The sequence below is a fragment of the Natator depressus genome, chromosome 1, assembly GCF_965152275.1.
Source record: "Natator depressus isolate rNatDep1 chromosome 1, rNatDep2.hap1, whole genome shotgun sequence".
Classification (NCBI taxonomy): Eukaryota; Metazoa; Chordata; order Testudines; family Cheloniidae; genus Natator; species Natator depressus.
Genome location: NC_134234.1, coordinates 44,509,844 through 44,530,193, shown reverse-complemented (window position 1 = coordinate 44,530,193; position 20,350 = coordinate 44,509,844). Strand labels below are relative to the sequence as shown.

At 39.0% G+C, this 20,350-nt stretch overlaps 1 protein-coding gene across 5 annotated transcripts in view; it reads right to left on the bottom strand.

Annotated features, from left to right (window-relative positions):
• The window catches only part of WASF3 (WASP family member 3), a 141,070-nt gene that overhangs the window by 14,456 nt on the left and 106,264 nt on the right, over positions 1-20,350 (bottom strand). For 4 of the 5 annotated variants that reach the window (XM_074958751.1, XM_074958724.1, XM_074958732.1 and 1 more), the window contains 3 exons: positions 11,240-11,374; positions 7,274-7,427; positions 5,219-5,336 (listed from right to left, as the gene is read on the bottom strand). In XM_074958751.1, coding sequence (XP_074814852.1) covers positions 5,219-5,336; positions 7,274-7,427; positions 11,240-11,374 — 407 coding nt within the window. Of the gene's footprint in view, positions 1-5,218; positions 5,337-7,273; positions 7,428-11,239; positions 11,375-17,295; positions 17,389-20,350 lie in introns of those variants that run through there. The other variant, XM_074958760.1, reaches the window with a different exon arrangement.

Sequence of the window (20,350 nt, the reverse complement as noted above, 5' to 3'; positions counted from 1 at the left end):
GTTTTATTTTTATCCAATATCAGTAGTGACATTTCTTTTTATTAGTGTGCAAATGTCGGGCAAATAATTCCACTGTAGCTCTGGTGATGGGTATGTGGGGTGATGAATGCAGAACTCTAGAGGATATTACCACTTTCAAAGAGAACTGTGATTAGAATGGTGTGTGTCTCTCTCTTTAAATAAAACGTATAGAGCCGAGTGGATACAACATTTGTATACGAATCTGATCTGCAAAAATGATCCGTGAATATAAAGCAGATTTCCGTGGATTTGCAGGGCTCTAAAAATGAAGTAGAAACCATGTAAACAAGTAGGTGCTATAAATTAAAGACAGGGAAGGAGTGTATAGTCTGACTTTCTGAAAATAGGTACTTCAACAAACATGGCAAAGTATTGTTAGAGACCGTAAATAATTAGCTTCAGCATAACACTTGCATTAAAAAGGTTAGCAAAAATTATGCACAAAAAGCATCTGCAATGAAGTGATAGGGGTGATATAAGGAAATAGTTCCAGCATGTATCTGCAGTACTTTGAAGAAATTAAAAAAGTTCACCAATAGTTAATTTATTAACTTGAGTTTACCAATTGACAGCATAATATCACATCAGAGATCACTGACTTGACTTCTTAAATACAATTGTAGAAAATCACTTAAACACCTTATAGTCTTAAAATTATTAGTTAAAATGAGGTACAGTATTCTTCAGGGGGAATACAGAGGAAAAACTAGAAAGTGGGGGAAAAAGATTGCATAATTTTTTCCTCAAAAACCTGTTAATGACCACTAATTAACGCTCATCAAAATTCACTTGATTCACATTTTTGATTGTAGGTTTAAAAACAGTAAAGCAAAAACTTTGACAAATTCAAGTACACTAAACTCATTACCCTACTTTGTGTGCAAAGCATAACAATGCAGAACAGGAGACCTTATAGTAGCTTTTAAATGCACACAGGGTTTTAAAAAATTACACTTTTGTTCAGAGCGAACACTGTCATTTGAAAGAACCATCATATTAAATTTTCATGTATGCCTCCATGAGTTTCCTAATCCTGTAAAAGTAGGGTTAACAATGGATAATAGGTCTCAAGAACTTCCTACGGCCAATACCTCAACCATTTAAGGCAACTGCCCCACAGATGCTCTGAAAACCTGAATCTGTGAGTGATGATCACCTTTTATCTATCATTGATTGTAACGGAAATTGAGACAAAGAACCTCACAGGATTAGACCCTAAATTAGCATTCTACTTGAATGTCTGGTTTTTAGCAGACTACACAAAGTTCTCATTTAGAAGACTTGTAGAGCTTTTACTCTGATAAGATACAAGTCATTTGTGGAATTCTCATGTACTGAATTCTATGTGGAATTTCAGCTATAAAAATATAAACGAATCAAAATCAACTCCATTACAAATGGTTGTCATTGCCGCTTGACTAAATATACTCAAATACATCTAAAAAGTTGCCATTCTGTGAAGTAGTTAAGTATGCTCACGCTGTCTGTAAAAACTGCAAGTGCTACGTTAATAAGATTTGTAACAGAGATCTCAGTATTCCTGAACTTTGTTTTTATTCAACGTCCAGTATTTAAGATAAACAAAAAACATTCAATCTGTAATCTGAATTACATTTTTTTTTTTTAGTGCACAAAGGGTCTATTTTTGATCAGCAAGTTAAAGAAGACAGCATCATTCTTAAAGTGCATGGGTATTCAACAGGGATGGATAATTTGTCTTAAATACATATGGCATGTAAACCACTGAGACCTGAAAGGAAATCATATATTAAAAGGGATATAAGTAAGAAATTTAAGAAATATTCCTCTAGTGGAATTCAAGACACAAAATGCAATTCTTCAACTAACAAAAAAAAATCTTGTCATCTTCTTTCCAACAACATTCTAAGGGTCTAGGACAGTGTTTCTCAAACTTTTGTATTGGTGACCCCTTTCACACAGCAAACCTAGGAGTGCGACTTATAAATTAAAAACACTTTTTTTGTATTTAACACTATTATAAATGCTGGAGGCAAAGCAGGATTTGGGGGTGCTTTTCTACCTCAGATGAATTGGGCCTTCCACAAATTCTTGTAGCCTTCTTATGCCATCATGGCACTTTTAATCAGGGCTGTCAAGTGATTAAAAAATTAATTGCAATTAATTGCACAGTTAAATAATAATAGAGTAACATTTATTTAAATATTTTTGGATTTTTCTACATTTTCAAATATGCTGATTTCAATTACAAGACAGAATACAAAGTGTACAGAGCTCACTTCATATTTATTTTTTATTACAAATATTTACACTGTAAAAAACAAAAGAAATAGTATTTTTTAATTCATCTCATACAAGTACTGTAGTGCAATCTCTTTGTGAAAGTTGAACTTACAGATGTAGAATTATGTACAAAAAAATAACTGCATTCAAAAACAAAACTATGGAAAACTTTAGAGCCTACAAGTCCACTCCATCCTACTTCTTGTTCAGCCAACCGTGAAGACAAACAAGTTTGTTTACATTTGCAGGAGATAATGCTGCATACTTCTTGTTTACAATGTCACCTGAAAGTGAGAACAGGCGTTCACATGGAACTGTTGTAGCCGGCATCGAAAGATATTTACATGCCAGATGCACTAAAGATTCATATGTCCCTTGGTGCTTCAACTACCATTCCAGAGGACATGCATCCATGCTGATGACGAGTTCTGCTTGATAATGATCCAGAGCAGCATGGCCCAACACATGTTCATTTTCATCATCTGAGTCAGATGCCACCAGCAGAAGGCTGATTTTTTTTTTGGTGGTTTGGAGTTTCCACAAAGGAGTGTTGCTCTTTTAAGACTTCTAAAAGCTATTCCACATCTTGACCCTCTCAGATTTTGGAAGGCACTTCAGATTCTTAAACCTTGGGTCGAGTGCTGTAGCTATCTTTTGAAATCTCACATTAGTACCTTCTTTGTGTTTTGTTGAATCTGCAGTGGAAGTGTTGATATTAAGAACATGTGCAGGATCATCATCCAAGACTGCTATAACATGAAATATATGGCAGAATGCAGATAAAACAGAGGAGACATACAATTCTCCCCCAAGGAGTTCAGTCACAAATTATTTAATGCATTATTTTTTTTAACGAGTGTCATCATCATGTAAGCCTGACCTCTGGAATGGTGGCCGAAGCATGAAGGGGCATACGAATGTTTAGCATATCTGGCATGTAAATACCTTGCAATACTGGCTACAAAAGTGCCATGTGAATGCCTGTTCTCACTTTCAAGTGACATCGTAAATAAGACGTGGAAAGCATACCTCCCATAAATGTAAACAAAGTTGTTTCTCTTAGAGATTGACTTAACAAGAAGTAAGACTGAGTGGAATTGTTGGCTCGAAAGTTTTACATTGTTTTGTTTTTGAGCGCTGTTATGTAACAAAAAAATCTACATTTCATAATAAAGAGATTGCACTCTCATAATAAAGAGATTGCACTACAATACTTGTATGAGGTAAATTAAAAATACTATTTCTTTTATCATTTTTACAGTGCAAATATTTGTAAGAAGAATAATAATATAAAGTTGGCATTGTACACTTTGTATTGTGTTGTAATTAAAATCAATATATTTGAAAATGTAGAAAACATTCAAAAATATTTAATAAATTTTAATTGGTATTCTATTGTTTAACACTGCGATTAAAATTGTGATTAATCGCAATTAATTTTTGTAATCACAATTAATTGTTTTGAGTCAATCACGTGAGTTAACTGCGATTAATTGACAGCCCTACTTTTAATGCACAGTAACTCCCACCCAGAGCTGTCTGGCTCTACACAGTTGCAATGAAGACCTGTGGTCTCTCCCAATGCATGGTAGAATTCCCTACTGACTACTGGGACAATTCCTTGTGGCTAACAGTCTTCAGGTGAGTGAGCCTACTGACCAACCCTTCCAGTTCAATCTATTTTTATTCTTGGCCGGCGTGCATCCCACCTCCCTTCTGATGGCAGGGTTCCTTGTAGGCTCTATGAGCAGCAACGGGAACAGCAGTTCCATTTTACGTTAGTGTTAACAGACCTGGTGAATGTTCTATGTGATTTATGATGCTGAGAATCCACTGGGGTCAGAAGGAGTGAATTTCACTTTATGAATTTGGAGGAGTAAAGTTTCACTATGGTGACTCTTCACTTTGATTTAGAGGCAGATGACATATGTGCATTCTAAGTTTTAACATGCAACTCTCCAAATCAGCAGTCTGATAGTCCTTACTTCGAGCTCTTTTCTTCTGGAATCCTTTAGACCAATTAGGCCCCTTCCCTGGTATCCAGGAGGACATCATGTTGGATAAGATAGGCAACTGCTGATTCATCTACCTTTTCTTCTCACTCTCCTTTCTTGGGACTGCATGAAGAACCTTATGGCCCTTCCAGAGCTTCCTCAAACCAATCAGCAGCAAAGTGGCAACACGAATAAGCATCCACTAAACTCTTCATCCCATGCAAGCTAAAAACAAACACTTTAAAAAAAATATATATGTACATCCTCACTATAGATGATGCACATGCCTCTAACCCCTGCTAGTCAAATACCTGAACACACTAGTAAAAATTTGGAAGATTCTTCTCTGTGAAGAACTTTAATTTTTTTTTTGGCTTTGAGGAGCAGCAAGGAGTATCATTCCTAATACACATTCACTCTAGTTGCTGATCCATGAAATATCTGTGCTACCTTACTCACCAAGTCTTCCAACAGAAGTAGAAAAGAAGAGTCACAATTAAAGAATATAAAGAAATAACAGGGTAATTATCTGAAATTTGTGTTTTCCTGTGGGTGTGGGGTAGCTGGATAAAGAACCCCTAATAATGAATATAAAGGTAAAGAAGCATTATAAAGAACATTACAACTCAAACTTTATTCCTACCAAGGCATATACTCTTCCCAATGATGCAAAGATGGCTGATTTCCTGTATACTAAAAAGCAGATAATAGTAAGGATTTAAAGAAAACTATAGTTCTTTTTCATTCCATTTCCAAACCTCTTAAAGTAAAAAGAATAAACTGTAATCAAACTTCTAATACGAAACCTACTATTTCAGTCATATCTAAGTAGCAACAGACTTTAGACATGTACATAAGCTAAGCACAACTTAGCCTGGATAAGTGCACATGCATAAATTCTGTATATATATTCTACACCTATTTATTATATGGCTATTTACCTTTTGTCTCCTCTTCTCTTTTCGTTTATCTTCTGTATCTTGTAACATTTTTTCTTTCCAAAGATCAAAAAAATAGGAGGGATCAGTATAGAACTTCAAACCATCTTTCTTATCATCTCTGTAAACACAATGGAAGAAAAGCTTAGCAAATGTCAATAATATGTCATTTAAAACACAAGAGGCTCAGCTTTGACCTTTGTTGGTTTAAGCTTGGTCCCTTTCTATTGTTTAACTGTAGTAAGCCAAATAAAGTACATTGCACATAATTTTAGTTCAACATCTATGAAAGATCTCCAGAGCAATGTCATCTATGTAAATGAACTACACTAAAATATATCTAACAGAATTAGAAGAAGTCTTTGAATCATGATTTGAGGACTTGAGTAACTCAGACAGTTGTTATGGATTTATTACAGGAGTGGATGGATGAAGTTCTGTGGCCTGCGTTTCTGGCTTTAAGGTCTATGAGTACACTAAAGCAAAATCTCTCAGTTACACCACTACACACTGTCACCCAGGTGTAATTATGCAGCACAAACAGATACGCAAAATACTTCATTATTCAGCTATTTATGAGCACTGGTTTAATAAAATTTTAATTTAATTTTTAAATATTCAGCAATTAAAATGATCTACAATTATACCTTCAAGGTAACGATACTAAAAATACGCTGCAATTACTCTGATATATATATTATTTATATAGAGCTTTTTCAGATAAGTTACCGAAGCAGAAATGTGTACTTTTTGCAAAAATATTGTACAATCAGAAATCACGGCATCCTGTTATAAGCATCAGTTATATTTAACAATCACTCATATTTAAGCAATCTAATACCCAAGACATTTTAGGGAAAGAAATGATAACGTATTACCCAGAATACCTAGAAAAAGACTGAAAAATGAGAGTCTTTAAACAGACTATTATAAATCTAATGGAAACAGAGAATGAAGTCCTGCTTACTGTACCTGTCTATTTGCCAGGAAAAAGTCAGGTAATGAAAACAAACAGCAGCAGCACCCAAAACTCAAGATAAACAGAATAAAATGGTAATTACTATATTCTTCCTTTTCTTTACAGTATTTATATACTCAATGACAACCTCAATTTCCTGTTACCAATCAGGTTCAGATTTACATTATTCTGAAATGGGATGATTTCAACCACAGTGCAGAAATGGAGTACAATTATTCATCACAAGCGTATGACAGTTTACATTTATTTTACAGTATGAAAATCCAGTTGTCCATTCAGTACAATCCACAAAACTCATCATATTATATGTCCACTAAAAAATTACCCATCTCCACTTCTTAGGTTCACTTTCAGATGTTAATTTTTTGAGAGAAGGAACTATCTGCACTCGACAGGTATGCAAACAGTGTCCCTTTTCCACTGCACCCAGGAGGGGCTGCTGATCTCTATCTAGGTATTTATGGAACCACATTCATTGGTTGAAAGTCATCTGGCATGGCAATAACTTACAACACTCCTTTGCACATGGATAAATTAAAATTGAGATTAAGTGACTTATCTAAAGCTATCGAGGAAATCAGCGTAAGAATGAGGTTTAGAAATTGGGTGTGTCTGGCTCACAGTCCTGTGCTCAGACTGAGTATCTTTAATATAATAATTTCTACAGCTCCTTCCATATACAAAGCACTGCAAAACCAAATTATGTTACATTATATCCAATGAGCCATTCTCCAGATTCACAGAAAGCCAATCTATGAAACTAATAATATGGTTTACTTTTCAAATACGAAAATATTAACCCCTAGAAATTAATAAATTGTTACCGTTCAGTCTGACGGAGCCTTGCATTATTTATGTTTATTCAGTTTGTTAACATTGTATCATCTTGCAATGTGCAAAGGGGTGACTCAAACTATTACCTCATAAAACCTGGGGATACACCTCAAACCCTGTGTTCAGAAATGCATCTGTACTGTATAGTTACCTACCCATTCTCCTCCATACTGCTAAGAATGTATCTAGAATTAAACGAGATGAATAGCACAGTACAAGAATTTAGGCACTGACTTTATCCATACCTATATGGTGTAAGAATATTCAATGGAGGTGGTTTGTCACTCTGATTGTAGATGTCAGCCACTGGATTAGGAATGCTGTTCTTTGAAACAACTTGCTGGTCCTGTATTGTCGAACTTTTAAATGCTTTTTTCATGTTGATATCCTGTAACGATACTATTAGAGAGGAAAAGAAGATATTTAATTGTGGATATTTTCTAATATTACTACAGACCGAAACTGAGATCTCATTTTTACAACATTAAAGAGTTTTTTATTTGAAAATATTTCAACAAACTTTTCAGTATTCATATGTAGTAGTAAAACTGAAGTAATATTTATATATTTAATTTGTATAGTAAATCTTGTCAATGCATCACGTGAGAACATAGGAATTACCATACTGAATCGGACCAAAGATCAATTTAGTACACATCCTATCTCCAATAGTGTCACCAGATGCCTCAGAAGGTGTAAGCACCTCGCATTTGATCTCACCCTGATCTCTAATAGTTAGAGATTGGCTTGTCCTTGTGAATGAGACAGCTGTTCCCAATCAATATTCTCCATATCATTCATTACATATACTTCAATCATGTCTCCCCTTATTTGTCTCTAAGGAGGATAACCCCAGTCTTTTCACGCTTTCTCCATATGAGCGTTTTTCCATGCCCTTGACCATTCCTCTGAACCACCCTAAGTTCTGCAATATCTACTTTTAGATGGGGTGACCAGTAATGAACACAAGATCCTAGATAAGGCTGCACGACTGATTTATATGAAGGATCTGCAGCAGGAGGGGCTAGCCACCCAGAGTGCATGTCCATCAGAGAAACTGGATACGTACTCAAGGCGGCTCATGCGGCTATGGCTATATTCTATTATTAGCACACTTGCTCGATGAAAGCTAGTACAAGTATGTCTCCTCAAGCTGGGAATCACATCCCCAGCTCAACATTTAGACTTACTCAGGTCCAATTCTTGAGTTGATATAGTTAATTTAGAAACATGTAAGTGTGTGAGTTTAGATTTTTTTCCTCCAATGTGTACTGCTTTGCATTTATTTACATTTAATTTCATTTGCCATCATGTTGCCCATGCACCTAGCTTGTTTAGATCACTCTGAATTCCTCTCAATCCACTCTGGTCCTAATTTACATAACTACATCATTTGCAAGTTTTGTTACCTCACTATTCATTCCCCTCCTTTTCCAGATCACTAATATACTAAATAACATGGAGCCTAATATAAAATCTTGAGGCACCTTGCTGCTAACCCTTTGCCATGATAAGAATTGACCACTTAATCCTAATCTTTGCTCCATCTCCCACCTCATTTTTGAGCAATATTTAGCCTCTCACTCCATGACTACCTAGTTTCTTTAGTAGCCTCTAAGCAGATGGAGGATTTAGGAACAAAAATGAAACTTCAAGTCCCTCTTTCACCTGGCTAGCACATGTGGGTACACAAACATTTGTTTTTGACACTCACTGCTTTTTTAACCTAGTTGAATGTGAAATGATATGATCAGAATTAAAGGCAGCTTTTTCAATCATACAGTCTTGAATCGTTACATCCTAGTTTAGGAGTAAAAGTTTTCAAACATATAGATGATTCAGGAGCATAAGCCCCACTGAAAGTCAATGGGATTTAGGAGATTTTGAAAATATTATCCTTAGCAATTACCTATCCCATTCACTGTGGTGTTTCCAACAACGACATTAGGATGAAATCTTCCTAAAAAACTTTTTTCTACTGATATTAAACTGATTGGAAGTATTATGGTGCTTTCAAAATTGTGTCTGATCAATAACTGATTTTACTGAATTGAATTTTAGGCAGTCAGAAATCTAGATTAACCTCTGGTACCAATCATCTTTACTGCAAAAATTCCAATTTCCAGAGCCAAAGAGTCAATGAAATTCCTTACTGAGATTAAAACAACATTAAAATAGTTTGTGTGTGGCTCATTAGTTTGAAAGGTCATTAGCAGCGTTGGGGTAACTATGGAAAGTACTTTTGAGTGGAGTCTCCTGTGACCCTCAGATCTAGTGAGACATGAACATCGAAACAAAAGCTGCTCTGAGCGTCTCTTTACAGCTTCATAGGCTAACCAGAAACTATCCATAATGGAATAAATGGGCAGATGTTTTTTTAAAAAATTTAAAACTAGTTAAGTGAATTTAGTGCTCCTGAAATGTACCAGATTGAAAGATTTGAAGATTGAGGTCCTCCAATTTATCAAAGAACAGGTTCAGTATGGACATGAGTAGTGCTAATTTCCTCACATTTTACCATAACAATGATTGGTGCCTCAAACCTAAGATGCAGGAGCACCTGAAGATAGCTCAGTTTCTCAGACTACTTAGTTCTTGACCCCTCTCCTAAGATGGCCAAAAAGCGTTAATGTCAATTCTGGTATTTTGCAAAGCAGGTATCTGTTAACTAGCAACTGGACTGAGATAAGCAACTCTTTACATAGAGAAGGCAAAACAGCCACCCCAAATTAAGGGAACTTTAATTTACAGGGAGATATTGATAAGACATTCATATTACGTTGCCATACTCTTCCAGTAAAGGGAGCATGTTCAGCAGCTGCTTCAAACTCTCATGTAGTTTGTGGCCTGAATGAGGAGTTGGCAATTTGTCCTGCCAGCTTGATGGGCTCCAGTTGACTACATTCAGTGCCGGCATTAGAGGCGAGCAATTTAACGCATCTGGGAAGAGAGGGGCCAAATTCTTGTGTTTTCCTTGGCTGTTAGGAAGCATAATACCTAGGGCTTACCCTGACTAGGCTGCCTCACACATGGTCTGCCTCAGTGATACCCTCACTGAAGACTCACAAAAGACTGATTTATATTTCACACTAGATTCTTCTGGCAAATCCAGTTGCAAGATATGAGGAACAGTACAATTCCTGAAAGCAAGCATGTGATTACAATTGCATATCCACAATGTGCGAGTTCCTTTAATTCAGCTTGAAGGTATCCTTTGTACCAGAATGCAATGTCTCGTGTACAAGTGAAACATATATCCTAATATAGCCCTAATATTTTTAATCATTAAAGTCAGCAGCTTCTTCAAAGAGATCCATTTTTATACTTACACAGTTGGCATTACGATTCTAGAAAAATCCAGCAAATTTAATTTAATTCAAATTATACAGAGCCTTTGAATTGTATCATTTAAAAAAACCCAAGCTTTTCAATGTTAGGAAATTGAACTTGCAAGCAAGCTTGCACATTTCAGCTTTTTTTTTTTTTTGTTAAGGTAAGACATAGGAATATGTTTTTAAAATTATTTAACTTAATTTTTGGTTTCAAATAGAGTACGGGCCTTCCTCAAGTTTTTAATGCACATTACAAAATGAATGACCACATTAATAATTATATATATAAACAAGTGATGCTGTAACTTTGGTGTTGATCCAAGGATGTGCAGTATCTGGTGATTCGAAATTTGTATCACATTAGCTAGCTGATAATACATAAATCTCCATTTTCTTTAAGGAAAGAGGATTATAACAGCATTGATTAGAGCCAGTCATACTAGAGACATATTGGTAATGAATGTCAACTTTAACTTGCAACTCCCCCCTTTTAAAATGAGAGGGCCAAGTGCCCTAAACCTTTTAATGGTTTTACGATTAGGAACATTTTCACTGATGACGAAATTAAATAACTTCTGATTTATTAAGATGACCTAGATCATGAGTGTAAGAGCTATGTCTCCTGTCCCGAAAGGCAAGGATTGTATCACAAAGACCTCAAAAACTAAAATTTTAAATCAAATATGAAGAGAGCTAAGAGGTTCAAAATATTTTTCTCCAATTAACCTAATCTGATTTTTTCCAGCAAGCCCTCCTAGTAAACATGATGAACTATCAGCTCAGCATTATTCCAAAGGAAAAGCAGTGATTGTTGTGTAATTAATTACTGTGACCTTGTCAACATCCCTTCTGGTTCAGTGCTTTTATGCAATTACCTACCCTCTTCCACTGTTGAATCCAGCTGGGTAACTTTGACAGCAAGGCGATCAATTCTGTCTTGAAGAGAATTTGCTCTGATGTAGAAGTTGTTGGCCTCATTAAACAACTCACCAAATATGTCTTCAGCATGCTTGCCTGTAGAGAAAAATAGAGAATGCCATCTGTTAAAGACTTATAAAACACAGGAAACACTGCTTCAACAGCATGATATTACTCGTAAAAGAATTACAGTATACTAACGTACTACGCACTTTAGCAATGCAGTATTACATTCAGAACAGTTAAATGCAATGCAAATGGTCAGACAGATCAAAATAAACTTAAACCATCTCCTTAAGTAGCTGAGCTGCTAACAAAAACATGTAATCATTAAAATCCACTTCTGTGTTGAAAACGCCATGGTAGCCAATGTTATTGCTATCTTTTAAAAAGTTTCAGTCAATCCTGGGAATAGTAGTGAGCCACAGTAAGTCAGGTATAATTTAGTATATTTATTAATCACCTGAACAAGAGTGAGCAGCAAGAAGTGGCAGAATTCTGTTAAAGTTCTAAGTTGTGCCCTATAACCAGGCTTAACTGTACACGTTGTTAATTAAGGACATTCCAAAAATGCCCTTCAGTGCTGTGTATTGACTGCTGGGTTGTTCAATGAAATCCTTCTGGAATCTATTGCTGGAGAGTGAAAAATGTCCACATTCTAGAATCCTGGAGGAGACGCCCCTTTCCTGGATCCTTTATTTGGAAAATATAGTCTATTAATTTAACAGTGACAAGTGATGCTCACAGAATAGGGATGAAGGAAAATTTACAATATTTTGATTTTATTTTCTTTCTTTTCCGAGTGGGGGAGCTTCTGAATAGTAGAAACTTCACTAAGTGTAGTGTCAAAATCTGTAGATAACATAATGAGCTAGATGAGGGGTGGCCAACCTGTGGCTCCAGAGCCACATGAGGCTCTTCAGAAGTTAATATACGGCTCCTTGTATAGGCACTGACTCCAGGGCTGGAGCTACAGGTGCCAACTTTCCAATGTACCGGGGGTGCTCACTGCTCAATCTCTGGCTCTGCCACAGGCCCTGCCCCCACTCCACCCCTTCCCTCCCCCTCCCCTGAGCCTGCCGTGCCCTTGCTCCTCCCTGCTTCCCACCAGAGCTTCCTGCACACCATGAAACAGCTGATCGGGAGGTGCGGGAAGGGAGAGGGAGGTGCTGATCAGTGGGGCTGCCAGTGGGTGGGAGGCGCTGGAAGCAGGGGAGCTGATGGGGGGCTGCTGATGTATTATTGTGGTTCTTTGGCAATGTACATTGGTAAACTCTGGCTCCTTTTCAGGCTCAGGTTGGCCACCCCTGAGCTAGATCCTGAGGTGCACCCAAGCTCTGCTTAGCGCACCTAGTGGGGAGATAGATGTGGCATTGTGCCATCTTTCTGCTCTCCACCCCCCCCAATAAAAGTCTTGGGGACAGCTGACAAAGAGTCATAAGGACCAGAAAAAAAAGGGAAACAAACTTTTAGCAATGCCTCTATTTAAATGTTCATCTTCAGCCTTCAGAATTTACTTTCCATTAAAATGAATGGTCTGTTTGCAGCTCAGAGTTATTGTTTCAGAGTACTTGTAGATTCAATAAGACAACACTGCATCTGTTCACTTTCAGAAGATTATCTTTACAACCAGAAGAGCTAGGAAAAATATATGTTAAAAGTTTGCATTTTGCAAAACAGATAGTATGGGAGAAACTGCTTCACTAGCCTTCCCCAGGCTCTTTACTGGCTTTCACAGACTCCCTCTGATGTTGTGGCTAAATCAAAAGCTAAAGTTTATAAAAAGTGCTTTAAAAGAAGAAAAACAATATATAAGTCTCAGTTTGTCAGTTACCTTAAAGGAGGTAGAAGAGATGATTAAAGATCTGCTTGTTAATAACTTTCTCTTTTTAACACTGAAATTTTTTTTCAACTGTACTTGCTGCTCTAAAAATGAATGGTGACTGGAACACTAACTTCCTGCTGATAACAACAACAATCTGGTAAAACAACATTGTAACAGATAACTCAAATGAACATGGTCCAAACAATTTCTTAGACACAGCTTTTCTAGTTGCTCAGAATATTACTTTTTAAATTAGATTTTTTAATAACACAATTAGTTGATACATTGGAAAGCTGAGAACTTGAAAGGTGTCTAAAGTTAGGAGGCTCATAGCTTCCATATTAAAAACTGATTGTGCTATTAAAAGCCAACCATTTAAAAACAGTATTACACAGCTTCTGGAAAAGCTAAATATTAATTTGCAAAAAAGAAAAAAATTGTTACTTCACTTTCTAATAACGCAGGAAATCTATGCATACGACATTCCAAAAGTCAAACTGCAATCACCCATTACTATTTCTGGATCAGTGTTTTTACAACAGAGGTGATCTGTTAATCCTTAATTTTAAAAGCTCCTCCCCAGCCACCCCAAATAGATAAACAAACTGAGAGTCCTCTCCACTTCACCCCCCCAAAAACTTTCAATCTCTTCTGTTTCCTTATAGTTACTGTGATATCAGACACCAAAAAGCAGTTCCTCCCTGCACTTCCAAGTATCATCCGCATTCTACTCCATATTAGACTTTTCTTGACAAAGTGGCTTGCAAAATATACTTAAGTCTTTTGAGAAGATCACTACTACTTTTCATCAAATAACATGTATCATTATATTTCTCTCCAACTTCTGCAGTAAATAACTTGTGGGACATTGGTCTACAAAATTTTCATGAATCTGTAGCTGATCTCTGGTAGCAATCTCTGCAAAAATCAATTGCAATTAATTCCCTACAAAAATCTGAATTAACATATTGAATAAGATGTCTCTGAAGTTACCTTCTGTAAGAAATGAAACTTATTAGTGCTGGTTACAGAAAAGAAACAAATCAGTGATGCAGATGAGCCCAAGGAGTAAAAACCTATCAGTGTTAATTACAAAGACTATCTTCTTTTAAGCTTTATGACAGGGTCGGGCCAAATGGCTACAGGAGAGTGATTTTTTTTCCACTTATCACTTTATTTTGTACAAAAACATTTAAGCAGTTGCCACATCAGCTGCCTGTGTTCTCATGCAATTGTACTTTTTGCTTAAGATTATTTCTGTTACACTTTTCCAATTTTATTTTCTGCTGATCTTATTTATTTGCTCCACTTTCTCCACACGTTTGCCCACATTGTTGCAGCTGTGCTTAAATAATCCCCTTTCTTCAACTTGGCAAGCCCTCTCCCACCTTTCGGACTGACAGGATTTTATTTTTCCCCATCCAGTTCCACTAGTGTTACTACCAACCTGTATTTCTCTGCCTGCTCATTTCCCTTGTGAGCACCTCTGCTTCTCAGCCAGACAGAAGTATCTAAACATTAGTTGACTGATTCCCCTGTCAAGCCATATTAGATAACACTTGACTGGTGACTCCAATGTGGGAATCTGGGAAACACCCTGAAACCATGGAATTCCTATACATGTCATGACTGCTAACAGATCTGCAAATTAGGACTACTGGCAAATATATCTTTTCTTTTTGACTAAACATTGGTTTTATTTTGAATTTGTAATGAATACTAAATTAAGATGGCATTTACTACCATTGTGGTGTCCGTCACAAGGATGAAAAAATGACACTACAATGTTTAAGTAGCTAAAATTAGCACAACCTTAACCTCAGTTGAGAAGTCATGTAAAAGCAAGCATGGCGGCACAGGATAGGATATTAGAGTTCACAGGGCAGCAGTCAGAGAAAGTGAAAAGAGAGTTGCAATATATTAATACTACTACTATAAAAGTAGGGTTGGCAGAATTTGATTTTTTTATAGTTTTGACTGATAATGTTTATTTTTAAGCATTTTTTAATTTTTATCTATTTAAATTTTCGCAATGGTGGGAAATTCTGGGAGGGTCAGACAATTATTTAATAAGAGTAGATAAGATTCAAAATGTTGACGTTTTATAACTGTTTCAAAGCAAACTGTCAACATCACATGCAAAATATACAAAGAAAATATCCTTAAATCAAACCCTAATAAGTTCTCAAGCAGCATTTATATTTTTCCATCAGTGTCTGTGTATGCCCTCAACAGAGCCGGCCTCTGGGGTGGGTGGCCAGGGCAGTTGCCCGGGGCGGCTGCCCAGGGCGGCCTGCTAAAGATGGCGCTGTGCACTGGCCCAGCCCAGTTCTATACCTGCATGCTGCGGCCAAGGGGCCGCGGTGCTGGTTCCTGTCCACCCGGCCCAGCCCCTGCCCCACTTCTCTCCACCGGCGCCAGGCAGAGAGGAGACCTCAGCCGTTGCGGCTCTGCTCCGGCCCCACCTCCTCCCCCAGAGGTTCATACCACTGGGTGGTGCGAGCTGGCGGGGGAGGGGGAGGCTCGGTGGCAGGCCTGGGTCAGGGTTTCTGGCTGCCCCAATTTCATGCAAAAATTTAATTCCACAGTCTCCTTTACGCAGTTCCCCCCCAACACACACACCCAGCGCTCCCTGCATCCAGGTCACTTTCCCCACCTGGGCTGTGCTGTGAGGCATCAGCAGCTGCTGCTCTCATGCCCTCTCCTTATGCAGCCCAGGCAGGGAAAGTGACCTAGATGCAGAGAGCCCTGATGTTCCTCCTTGCCCCCCCCCCCCGCCCCCCATGTGCAGAGCAGAGGAGCAACAGTCCTGGTGGGAGCGAGCAGCAATGCCAGCTGCTTTGTGCATCCAGCTCTGTTTCCCCACATAGGTGCAGGAGGGGGATGCAGGGGTTAGGAGTGAAGGGGGTGCAGGAGGGGGAGCAGGCCTTTGGGGTGAAGGGAGGGTGGGAAGCCTGGGGAGCCCATGGGGGCCAGGGGCAATGGGGGGGCACCATGCACATAGGGGCCAGAGGCACCAAAATGCAAGTTCGCCCAGGGTGCCATTTTCCCTAAGTCTGGCCCTGGCCCTGAAATCAACGTTTACCAATGAAAATCTAATTCTTCCAAGCCTATATAAAAGTATCCAAGATGGAGAGTTAGCAGCCAGCATTCTGTATGCACAAAGCTCAAGGAAGAGGTCTGACTCTTACTGTGGTCTTGTCTATGCTTAAAAAGCAGCTGCACCACTGTAGCGCTTCAGTGTAGCGCTACCTATGTAGACGGAAGAGCTTCTCTTGTCGGCATAACGACTCCACCTCCCCAGGAGGCGGCAGCTAGGTTGACAGGAGAATTCTCCCATCAACCTGGTACTGTCTACACAATGGGTTAGGTCAGTTTAACTAGATCGCTTCAGGGTGTGGATTTTTCACACCTCTGAGCAACATAGTTATACTGACCTAATTTTCTAATGTAGACCAGGCCTCAGTATTAACACTGGAGGGGACAAAGCCCTGGGGGCTAGGGATGTGCATTTCACTCGTGCAATGAAATTCCAGTCTGGTTTGGCCAAAATATATCAATTGTTAAAAATTGCTATTTCCCTTCTCTTGTGTGGGTTGCTCAGGAATTATCATTTTAGCAGCATGTCAAAATAACTGACCATGATTGTTCTAATCTAATCAGCAGCAGCACACTACACTGAGAAAGCCCGAGAGCTGCCAGAGCAGAGTGAGAGGGGATATAGCTGGATCAGGCCCACCCCATGTTTAACCCTATTAGCCCCATTCCTCCCCAGACCCAGCAAACGGCACCATTAGCCCTTCCTCAATACCCCTCTGGGGGCAGAAGCTCCTTTGACCTCCCAGGGATGGAGAAGAGATGGAGGGAGACAGCACACACAAGCTCGGTTAGTCTTCCACTGGCCAACCTTGAGCCTAGCATGTGGCCCCAACAGCCCATGCCCGCTTCTGGGATAAAAGCTTTGTCCTAAATCCTGATGCTCAGGTGGCAAGAGTCTGTGCTGTGGTGCTGAAGGTTCAGGACTCACACCTGACCAATAATACATGATGGGAGAAAGTTGTTACAGTTGAACATAATATAATGGTTTTTTTTTACCTTTTTCTTTTTTTAGAAACAAGGAAGTTACTTACAAAAACCTACATTAAGAATATTATTCAGGTTGTACAATCAAGCACTTAACAGGCAGACTTACGGTTGCCAGTCTTCTTCTTCTTTAGTATGGCTTGGGTAGCTAGCATTGATTACAAATTTACAGCTAGATTTGATAGCTAGCACATTGCCACAGCAGTGAGCTGGTGAATGTCCTTCAGGCCCCCAGCGAAGAATGAAGGGAACCCTCAGATATGATGTACTCCATCGTTTGTGCCTGGTGACCACAGTTGCATACAGGTATTTGGCTCATTTTTCATTTAAAGAGGGTTTGTCCACATCTCCAATGAGATGTCATGATGCGATTCGATCAGCACCAGTCAAAACCTGGTGGTTCCTCGGCAGGGTCAGAGATGAGCTGCTTGCTGTGAGTGATCAAAATGTTCCATGTGGCTCTTTCCTTGAGCCTCAGCATTGAAGTTGAGCGAAAGGCTCTTCGTGCAGTTCCAAAGAGGATTGCAGGATTTTCATCTGGTCTTTGGTGGGTTCTGCAGGTCATCATGCAATGGATCCTCATGTTTGCATTGACATGATTGAGAAAGCAAGATGCCTCAGCAGCTCTTCTAATCTGTGGAGGCTGGATATGCGACAGGACCAGGAGTCAGTCAACTTGAATCAATTTGAGCGTCTCTGACACTATGTGCATGGTGTTATTGAGTTGTGTATCAAGGAGTTTAGTGAGACCTCTGTGAGCCAACACTCAGTACTCAGATGCAGAATACACCAAGGCAATTGTTGAGGTTCATAGGGTCCATGGACTGAAGCCTCATGATGTTCTGGCCAGTTTCCGGATAAACATAACACAAGACCTGACCTCATCACAAGTGTTCTCAAAGTGTTGTCGAAAGGTCAAACTCTGGTCCAGTGTAATGCTGAGATATTTTGGGTTAACCTAATGGCTGATGTTCTTACCGTAGAACTGCACATCGAGTTTGGTATTAGACATTTTATTGTTCAGACGGAAAGTGGTCACCTTAGTTTTCAGGTTAGGCCTAAGTTTCCCACATTGGAAATAATCAGTCACTGTGCTAAGATCTTGGGTTAGTGTGCACTTGATGGTATGGAGGCTTGTGTGCTGAACAGCTAGGGCGATATCATCCGCATACATGAATTTCCTCGACTCTGTCGCTGGCATATCCATGGTGTATAGATTAAAAAGTATCAGGGCCATGCAGCATGGTTGCCTGTCAAACTTTAATTCAGCCCCCTTCTGCATATATATTATGAAACAGTTTTTAGTTACCTAATCACATACTGGTTTTTTTACAGGACCCCAGTGAAACTAATTTATTATTGACTATTGGGCCAGGATGATCTCACCACCACAGAAACTAAGGAAGTGGGGCGAAGTAGAAGGGAAATGGACAACGTAGCAATACTTAAAACAAAGGAGTATCATATTTATGTTAACAGAGTTTTACACCCATTATAATTTCAGTTTCAAATATCTTTAAGGTCTGCATGCTTCATAATTCTCAAGTACAATTACAGTCTTTTATTCCTTTTGGGAACCCAAAGTTTGAGTCTTTTAAGGGAAGCAGGCTCAGCCTGTGTCTAAACTCTCCTTGGTTCAGTACCTTCCCTTCCAAGGGTCTGTCATAGATTCATAGACACCAAGGCCCGAAGGGACCATTGTGATAATCTAGTCTGACCTCCTGTAGAACACAGGCCACAGAACTTCCCCAAAGTAAATCCTAGAGCACCTCTTTTCGAAAAACAGCTTATATCAGTGAGGTCCTGCAATGGGCACTAGACAAAAGTTGCAACAACTACATGATATTGACATAAGTCCAAACTGTTACAGCCAGGAGGGGGAGAATTCCAGCCTCAGGTTGTCCAAAACCAAATCCCTAGGTTTTGCTGTGAGGAGGGCGAAAAAAACCCAAGCAGCCTCCGCCAATCTGGTGATACGGGGAAAAATTCTTTCTCCGTTCCACAGTGGCAACTAGCACAGCCCACAGCAACCTAGCACAGGAAGGGAGGGTGGGTTCACTGCTGGTAAGCAGCAAACAGGAAGTGACTGAGCACACTGCTCTTATCATGGCTCCAAATCTCCTGACAAATCCTGTGAGACATTATGGCTCCAAATCACGAGCTAAATCTCACAAGACCTTAAGCCCAGCCCAGAAGTCCTGAGGAGGCTGGAAATCTCTCAAGACCTGGGCCATCTTGTCCTTTTTACCCTCTTCCATTGCAGGAGCCACCAAAACACACCCTTCACTGCGCTCAGGGCCCTCTTTTGGATGGACAATACATTCTTGGTGTCTGGGACAAAAGGCAGTATTGTACTACTTCCTGAAGTGTTCAGAAATAACGATCAAAATTTTGCATAAATTAATCTTTATGCTTTCTTTTGAGAATAAACATTTTGATGTTCTCTACTAGCCAACCCTTGCACATAAGGATTCAGATATGATCCTAATACTAATAAACTGAGAGGCATCTGTTTCGGGAAATACAGCTGAGCAAGATGCACATATTTGAACCCCAGCTGGGTTCGGGACCTGACAGTTTTGAGGGTAACTTGAGGTCGAATGGCTCCCAACAACACTTCCCTGAACAATATAGTTGTAACAGAACACTGGAGGAAAAACAAGCTCATGGATAAGAGAGGTAGTTCTGTTAGCTCTCAGCAGCAATGGCATGCACTCTCTTGTGCAGATGGAGCCAATGACAAGCACCAGCACAAGAGCACTCCTGTACCCCTCCCAACAAGTTTTGTATGCAGTTCCATAGCTTGATACTACAGGTGCCAAATCCTCTAAGTGGAAATGCACAGAGGCCCTCTGTGTAGAGCTCCTGCTTTCAGTGCAAAACAGAACAGGACACAATCTTAACTTCAACATCACAATAGCTCTGCCATAATATATATAGAAATAGAATCCTGAGGACATTCCCCATGAGATTCACTCCCATTAAACAACATTTAGAACTGCAGTCAGATATTTAAATATGATACTTTTCTTGGACACAGTTTAGTACAGGGTGGATTAGTCAGAGTTCACTGCTCTCTAAACAAGTTCAGTTGACTCAAACTTTCCTAATAAATGTAAGCTCAAAAGAATAGTATCTAGTGCCATTATCCTACGGAGTTGGAA